This window comes from Zingiber officinale, chromosome 5B (assembly GCF_018446385.1).
Source record: "Zingiber officinale cultivar Zhangliang chromosome 5B, Zo_v1.1, whole genome shotgun sequence".
In the NCBI taxonomy this organism is placed as follows: Eukaryota; Viridiplantae; Streptophyta; class Magnoliopsida; order Zingiberales; family Zingiberaceae; genus Zingiber; species Zingiber officinale.
This window is the reverse complement of record NC_055995.1, coordinates 94,649,473-94,658,030: the sequence shown is the minus strand read 5'-3', so window position 1 is coordinate 94,658,030 and position 8,558 is coordinate 94,649,473. Positions and strand designations below refer to the sequence as shown.

Sequence of the window (8,558 nt, the reverse complement as noted above, 5' to 3'; positions counted from 1 at the left end):
CAATTGGAAGAGGTTTTTTCCTACCTCCTGGCCAAGAGGTTTATCCTCCTACACCTCGTCTCCTAGTACTTAAAGAACATGATCACTTCCGATCCCCTCTTCAACCTCAAGTAATCCTACCACAACGCTGCTGTCGTTGCCATCTTCATCTTTGTCTTCGTCCACAAGAATAATTTTTTTCTATAGTTCGTCTTCCTCGATTCGAAGGTCGGACTCCCCCGGGAGTCCATTGATATCCTCTCCGCCTATGATGCCAGGATCCTTTGCTCCGCCGGCAGTCGCATTTTCTACGTGAAAAAAGATTCTATTTTCTATAGCATATACATGCGGCTATAATCCCATCAGTTGTGAGTCTTGGCTCATCTATATTCCTCCCGACGACGGCATCACGCTGCACTTCAGCTTAGCCATGGAGTTCACCAACGACGGTGACGGCATCACGGGCGACTATAAGCTCATCTGCCTAGAAGCCGACCAGGATTGGTCCTCCCATGAAGAAATCTCTCTATTTTTTTCACTGATTAAATATACTCCTCACACGAAGAAATATCTTTGTTTTTTTCTGTCTTAATTCATTACTTCCCTCGCTATTCTTTCTGCACAAATCACCTACAATTGTTCTTTCCCTTTAATGTCCCGTATGTCGACTTAATGGAACACTAATGATGTCATTTATCTACTCAATGTATCATAATTGAAGACTCTACGCGAATCAATGACATATCTTCAACTTGGATGTAGCACTGCTTCCACAGGCTAGCAATAGGAAATCCGCAACTATCATCAATAGGCGAAGGTTTTCTCCTACCTCCAGGCCTACACCTCGTCTTCATGTTTTTGGAGAACATCATCACCTCCCACGAAAAAATCTCTCTATTTTTTTTTATCTATGAGTAAAATTCATTACTTCGCTCGTTATTCTTTTCGCATATATACCTACAATTATTTTTTCCCATTAAAGTCCTGTCACGTCAAATTAATGAAACACTAATGGCATCCTTTATCTACTCAAATGTCTCGTAATTGAAGACTCTATGCAAATTAATGGCAAATCTTCAACTCAAAAGTAGTACCGTTTCCACGTATCAATAACAAAAAATCCTCAATATAATCAATTGGCGAAGGTTTTTTCGATTTCATATCCTCCATCCTTATATCTATCACGTGTTGTACCATACCTATACCCATTAAACGATCATCCAATTAAATAATTTTATTCAAATTTGAATAATTTTAATCAATTAAAGTTGATAAAAAAAATAATATGAAATGCTTTATATAATAATTTTAATTAAAAATATTAATTTTTTATTTTTAAAAACGAAGTATCTTCGACAACATCCTTTTAATCTTTGCTCTTTAGAAATTGGTTCGTGCTCTTTTAAATTTAGGAATTTTTCGATGATAAATCTTAAAATTTACGAGAAAGAATGATGATTTAAAAGCCTCAAGGGGCAATTTGAAAAAAAAAACAAAACATTGGCCAATATGGGGCAAAATAAAATTTTCTAACCGTTCGAATTTCGAAACAAACACCGAGAGAGAGAGAGACCGACCTTGTTGTTTGTTCTTCCTGGCGGAGATTCGCCGCCACGTGGGAGGAAGCGTCGCCGTCGGGCTTCCGAGTCTTGCTCGATCGAAGGATGCGTTCGGGGCGGGACGCCCAATGCGTCAAAAACCTATTAATAACTCGAGTCGCGAGGGGAACGATGCCTCACCTTCTTCTCAGCCATCCTCCTCCCTCCTCCACTTCGCCGGGAGTTGAATAAGAGAAGAGGGCAGGGCATCGTTGCGATGCCCAACCTCCATTTTCGTTGGATGCATTCACATTAGGTGTAGTTTTTCTTCTCCGGCAGCCCGTGTGCATTTGTTCAAGGTTTGTTCCGCGCCAGCATTGTTAGATTTGCTTTTTTCTTCTGCTTCTTTCTTATCCTGTTGATTTGGCGAGCTGGAAGGCTCCAAAAGGGAATTTTTTTGCAACGATGATTGATACTGAGTTTGCACATTATGTTATTTGTAACGCAAACATACAGAAAAAACCCGTATTTTCTCTCTTTGAGTTGTAGGATTTAATTCTGGTTTTTTGTGAATATAAGATATTTTAAAAGTGATTCAGTATTTATCCTTCTTTCTGGTCTTTAGAATTGAACATCACAATGGGCTCATGCACATCAAGGCCAAGCAGCAGACCGAGGTCTCATAAGTACTCCCATAGGTCCAGGAAACGAATTGGAAAGAGTCCGTATCCACTACCTGAATTTTCTGTGAGTAATTTTGTTCAGGTTGAAACTGCTGGAAAAAGACGGCGAAAATCAGTTATTTCAAATTTGAAATTCCATCTAACTCAGTTGCAATGGCATCACACTCAAATGGATATTCATGGTACTTCTGTTTGAACCTTAATCTATTTCTAGTTGTCTATATATTTGTTGTTTGCTTGGGATTTGCTCCTGTTTGATTGTTATGCCTTTTTCCTTCTCACATTTGTTTGCATATCTATATGCAACCGACCATTTTCTTAAGGTTATGCTTGCTAGCTACATCTTTGCTTGGTATATCTAGATTGTCTCTTATAGTTATATATAGACAAAATGCTACAAGAAACCCACGGGTGTTGATTAAATTTAATTCCAATAAAAATCATTAGGCAATGACCTTGTGATCATTAACAATAAATTTGGAGAAATTCTTGTGTATCTGCAAATTCTTTTCCTCTCTCAAAACAAATATTTCTGTCCCCTTTTCTCTTAAACCTTCTGCATTTGTGCTTGTTCTTTCCTACCGATGTTCTTTGCTATCTCTGTGGTTACTGTTGTTTACTCGGCATTTCCATTTTCTCTTCTTTTTTAGACATGAAACTTATACGATATGTTTCAGGCATATGTCAGGAGGCATGGTTTGACTCTGCCAGTATAATTGAGTCTGACAGTGATGACGAATTTATCAGCGTTGATGGAGGTAACATTGTAAGCAAAGTGAGTGCATCACAGGACATCCCTAGGAGTACTGATTACTTTTTAATTACTTGTAGGTAACACACCAACTGAAAAAAAGGAGGCTGAGATGTTACAATATGAAAATGTTTCACGAGTTGTTGATGCACTGCGCAAGTTGGATGATCGTAGTGGTACTCCAATGACATTGGCTGTGGAAGAATATCTGAAAAGAGAAGGTAAAATAGAGAAAATATCCTGCAAAGATGATGAAAAAGATGACAATTGTGCAACTATCAGACCATTACATCATGAATTTACTGCTGATAGTGTCAGTAAGATGTCAAACGCAGAAGTTTCTACATGGAAGAAAGGGCTTTTAGTAAATTCTTATGGTAGCTTTAAAGGTTTGAAAGACATACATGATACCGAAGAACAATCAATTGTGAACAAGATGCAGTCCCATTTGAGCAGATTAGTTTCTTCATTGAGTTTTAACGATAAGATCTATCAAATGAGTACTCTTAGTCCATCACAGCAAACGAGAAAATCAACTGTTATCAGGCTTTCTTACTGCAAGAGGGCGTCTTGCGAAGGAGAAGCAACTACAGAGTTCTGTAAGAATATATTTGCTGATCATTTTCTATAAGTATATATTTGTCTAACAAAATAAATAACACCTATGGATGATCTTATAGGTAGAAACTAAATTGTTTTTAAAAATAGTTGTTGCATCTCTTATTTGCTTCTCAAAAACTCTTTCCCAAAGTTTCATAGTATAACTCATCAATCAAGTTAATAGCTCTATAATTAAAATAACATTGTATATCATTTTTGTTTTTATAAATAGTTATTAAAAAAACATTTCCTTCATTCTATGGACATCTTAATTCTCAATATTTGAATTGATAACTTAGTCATCTAAATTTTACCTAATCTGCTAAACTCTTCTAACTTTAATAGGAATATCATTCGGATCTACACTTTTACCTAGCTTCAGTTTTTTGTTAAAAAAATTCTTTAACCTCAGTTGGTTTAATACTGTGAACCAATCTTTGATAGTTTTCAGTCCCCAAACTACATTATCTATAAAATGTTCATTACATAGTTTATAAAAAAATTACTTTTCTTAATTGAATCATCATCAATGATAACTTTTTTGCTTTCATCTTTTATGCATTTAACATTGTCTAAGTCTCTGCAATTCCTTTCTCTAGCTTTTGCAATCTGATAAATATCTTTCTCCCCATAGGTCTTCAATTATCACAAAACTTATCATGCGCCTTAAATTTCACTATGCTTATAACTTTTTTTGCCTCAGTTTTGGCTACGTCAGTGCCTATTCAATTAACTTCATTTACTATTATGTGCATCTTTAAAATGTGACTTATTTAAATTAATAATGATTTGTACCTTCTCAAGGCATCACCCACTGTCATATCCTTTATATCTTCAAACTGTATCCTTGATCTTGTCATCATGGTCCACATAAGATCAACATTCTCACTATAGTTGTTTACAATGGTAGGTCATGATTGTTGGATAATCATTTGTAATAAAACTTCTGAATACAGGTGGAACTATATAGATACATGGCAGCCTGTTTCAAAAAAGTGTCATGTTTTGTTAGTTATTCAAGGCCTGAAAACATGTAAAATGAATTTAACTGCCAACTTAAATGTTATAAACTTTAGAAGAATTTCTAAGTTTATTTTGGTTGCACAGTTTTTTCCTTATTTATGAGGTTTTCTGTCTTGAGGATCACAAAGAAAAGTATACTTTTTTTTCTGTAATACCTGAATGCTAAATATTCCTCTCAAACGATTCAGTATTATAGATGGTTAGTACATATCTTCTTTTTGTTCTGTCCAGGTTATCTTAATTGTTTATTTTGTAGCACTTACAGTTTTGGGTCAAATATTGGGGTTCATATGAAATATTTACTTTCAATACATCAAGGTTGTTGCCCATTGAGAGTACACACAAAGTTTTGAAGTGTCTATCATATACTAATTTGGATTAGTTGTTGGCGTGTTACGCTACCTGTATTTCAGGCAGCCTTCTGATTTGTGCAGTTAGGTTCACTGAGTCAATGCCAAAAAATGTTGAATGTAATTTTAGTCTACACGGAATGGTAGGAATTCTTGGTGTATATATCAGTCTGGCATTAGCTGATCCAACTTCTCTTTCTAGATTTCAACACACAATATTCTCATTATGTTTATAGTTCTGTGTGCTGCTTCTTTTTGGTAATTGAAACTTGATACTAGCATTATTTCTTTATGAATTTCCTGATGTCTATGTGTCAAACTTGAAGTTCTGCTAATATTATCTTGCCTTTACTTTTATGAAGCTGATCTACGCATCATTTTAACCTACAGGTTCCGCTAAGAAATTCTTAGTTCGTCCAAAAGGAGGGTTAGTGATTCCAAGATCCCCAGGGGAGAAGCCAACTGCAGGATGCTGGTCCTTTCTTGATCCATCAACTTTTGAACTTCGTGGAGAAAGCTACTTCAGGCATGTGTTCTGCAGTTCCATGCCAGAATTTATTATTTTGTATGTGTTAAATTTTTTTTCTGCTCGTGTAATCTCTCTTGTTTATTTATTGTATAGGGATAAGAAAAAATATCCTGCTCCAAACTATGCACCATATTATCCAATCGGTGTTGACCTGTTCATGTGCCCAAGCAAAGTAAATCATATTGCTCAACATATTGAACTTCCCCAAGTCAAGACGCATGCAAAACTTCCTTCACTTTTGATTGTTAATATTCAGGCATGAGTTAAAAAGTTTATAACTAGGACTGCTTTTCATGGACCAGATTATTCAGAAAGAATAATTTGATGTTTTTCTACAGATGCCTACATATCCTGCTGCAATGTTTCTTGGTGATAGTGATGGGGAAGGGATGAGCTTAGTATTATATTTTCAAATTTCTGAATGTTTTGATAAAGAAGTTTCTGATAATTTCCAGAATTTAGTAAGGGTATGTTTTCTTCAGTAATTGCTGAGTGTCAAGTGCTGGTTCACTTCTTTTAAATTCAACTCTTAAGTCAATAACGGTTGCATTTGTGCAAATTTGCATCTTTTCCAGAAATTTATTGATGATGAAATGGAAAGGACCAAAGGGTTTGCAATGGAAACCACCATTCCATTTAGAGAGAGGTTGAAAATCCTTGGTGGGTTGATTAACCCAGAGGATCTTAGTTTGAGTTCCACAGAAAGGAAGCTAATACAAGGCTACAATTTTAAGCCTGTACTTTCACGCCCTCAACACAGTTTTTATCAGGTATAGAGTAGTTACTTGGCCTTTCTGATTTGATTATTCCAAGCTTTGGTACTTTAATTCAATTTGAATATATGGACCTAAGCTTATAAGATGTACTGCCTGCCAATTTTATATTTTCTTCCAAACCAGTATTCATTTTGAATGTTATGATAAAAGGCACATGATTAGCCTAGAATGGGTAGCTATAATGTTCCCGGTTATATGGATTAGATTGTAGTTTGTTTTATTATTGAAATGTTATATTTTCCCTCATTAGGCTAGCTCTCTGAATTTTATATTGGGTTTCCTAGAATTGAAAGTACTGTATGAGTACTTAAGAACTAAACTGTAATGCAAGTTAAGATTTAATAGGTTGGTATTCTAGAACATAAACTATTAGGAAAATACTCCATTATAACTAACACCTGTATCACACTCTCCTAGTCAGGACCAAATGGCAGAAAAGTGAATTTTGAATTCACGGCGTTGCTCTTAGAGTATGTTATTGTTGGATAAGATAATGAATATTCAAAAGCCTTATATTTTAGGAAAATTCTAAACTTATATATTTATGGCGTGGTAGCCAAGACTATATTGTAACATTTCATATATGCATCTTGATGTATAAAGAAGATAAACTATATCTTTTTGTTGGCTATATAATGTAGTTAGTTAAAACATTGAAACATTCTTCTTATGAGCCATTCCATCACAGGGCGAAAATTACTTCGAGATTGACCTTGATATACATCGGTTCAGCTACATATCAAGAAAGGGACTGGAAGCATTTAGAGAACGTCTGAAGGATGGAATCCTTGATCTGGGTTTGACAATTCAGGTAAGTTTGAGTGAATATTTCATTGCTATTTTCCCATGATACCTAGACAGAGAAGGAAACAATATTCTTTGAATTTTCTTTTTTTCCTTTGCATGTTGTAAAAATTGGCTGCCATTTTCTCTTCTTCAGTGACTTGACAATTAGTTTCTTATTTTTATTTTTTTGAATCTTGTAGTCTCTAATTCGGGCTTGGTGTCATCTGACAATAGCAAAGTTATTTAACATCCTGTTACACGTTAATGAACCTTTGGTATTGATCATAATGTTTTTATCATGTATTAATTTTCTTGGAATAAACTTCTTTAAATATTCAAAAACATATAAGTGAAGTGATCATATACCTTCATCACTATCACTAGATATTATACTGACCTTGAACACTAAAGAAGCATGGGAAGCTCTTTCTATCGGTTTGGAGGAAAGAATTTGTTTATGGAATTTCATGTGTTCTTCAGCTAACTTGTTTTTTTTTTTCCAAAACATAAGAAACTTTACTTAGCTATTCATTTTTATATTCATCGACTATAAATTTTTCTTGGATAAATATATTAGATGAAACAAAACAGCAAAAACACCATGTTCTACACTTGGTCTCATCTTTGATCACTCATGCATGTGACCTTGCAAAACTGATGATGCAGGCTCAGAAGGTAGATGAACTCCCCGAGCAGGTCCTCTGCTGCGTGAGGCTGAATAAGATCGACTTTGTCAATCATGGGCAAATTCCAAGCATCGTTGCCCTCGACAATTGATGTGGATCAACAGTGAGCAAGTAGCCGTGTTGAATGTGATTCGCTTATTACTTTATTGATTTCTTTCTCCAGCAATTTACCCCATTTTGTGTTTTGCTTAAACCCATACCGGGTGCCTTGTTGGTGCAATTGTTTTCTGTGTGTTGGCATTGCTAAAAGTTGAAAAAACTTCCTTCTACGCGATAATACACGCACGATAGATTGACTGAGTGCACAAACTGCATAAGCATCAGTGGTAAGCTAGGGTGCAGTTGATCATCCTTAGAAATCCACCCTCAAACTCCTACATTAATGTCAAGTGTTTTAGTTTGTTATTGACTGTTGTGAAACTATTGCTTTCCGAGAAAATTATTGTCATGACTCGGAGTTTCTGTTCCATTCACGACGACACCTTGGCACCTCACTTGTGACAATTTACAATCTATCTTCATCTCAAAGAATCCTTTATTTTGAAACAAGGCGACCCGGCAAAGCTAAACATTTGATGATTTCATAAGCTTCAATCTTTTGATATCCCAAAGTATTGTATTAAAATTCATGATTCTGATATATATATAGAGAGAGAGAGAGTACGAGTGCACATTGATAGGTTGTACGACTCTTGTGAAATTTTCATTGTAATATATTGGTTTATTATTTTTCTACTATAGCAATGACGGATGTTAAATGTAGCAGCTATGAAACTGTAATTGTTATAATATTGTCGTGATTTGTTTAATTACATTGTAGCAGCTACAAGTCTATAGCTGTTACAATAATAAGTTTG

At 35.1% G+C, this 8,558-nt stretch overlaps 2 protein-coding genes across 2 annotated transcripts; both read left to right on the top strand.

Moving 5' to 3' along the window:
- Positions 1-1,579: 1,579 nt before the first annotated feature.
- LOC121986840 lies at positions 1,580-5,715 on the top strand. The gene is made up of 6 exons (XM_042540775.1): positions 1,580-1,876; positions 2,143-2,382; positions 2,878-2,958; positions 3,032-3,550; positions 5,315-5,450; positions 5,547-5,715. The coding sequence occupies exons 2-6, from the start codon at positions 2,157-2,159 to the stop codon at positions 5,713-5,715; spliced, it is 1,131 nt and encodes a 376-aa protein (XP_042396709.1). The 5' UTR covers positions 1,580-1,876; positions 2,143-2,156.
- A 79-nt stretch (positions 5,716-5,794) lies between these two features.
- Positions 5,795-8,049, top strand: LOC121987646. The gene is made up of 4 exons (XM_042541383.1): positions 5,795-5,920; positions 6,029-6,223; positions 6,918-7,040; positions 7,682-8,049. Exons 1-4 carry the CDS (start codon positions 5,813-5,815, stop codon positions 7,790-7,792), a joined length of 537 nt encoding a protein of 178 aa, XP_042397317.1. The 5' UTR covers positions 5,795-5,812; the 3' UTR covers positions 7,793-8,049.
- Positions 8,050-8,558: the final 509 nt, after the last annotated feature.

Excerpts from the sequence above, each read along its gene's own strand:
- LOC121986840 (XM_042540775.1), top strand. The coding sequence starts at position 2,157 with ATGGGCTCATGCACATCAAGGCCAAGCAGCAGACCGAGGTCTCATAAG. Across the intron at positions 2,959-3,031 it reads ATTTATCAGCGTTGATGGAG|GTAACACACCAACTGAAAAA; the intron begins GTAACATTGTAA and ends AATTACTTGTAG. Across the intron at positions 5,451-5,546 it reads CGTGGAGAAAGCTACTTCAG|GGATAAGAAAAAATATCCTG; the intron begins GCATGTGTTCTG and ends TTTATTGTATAG.
- LOC121987646 (XM_042541383.1), top strand. The coding sequence starts at position 5,813 with ATGTTTCTTGGTGATAGTGATGGGGAAGGGATGAGCTTAGTATTATAT. Across the intron at positions 5,921-6,028 it reads ATTTCCAGAATTTAGTAAGG|AAATTTATTGATGATGAAAT; the intron begins GTATGTTTTCTT and ends CATCTTTTCCAG. Across the intron at positions 6,224-6,917 it reads CTCAACACAGTTTTTATCAG|GGCGAAAATTACTTCGAGAT; the intron begins GTATAGAGTAGT and ends ATTCCATCACAG.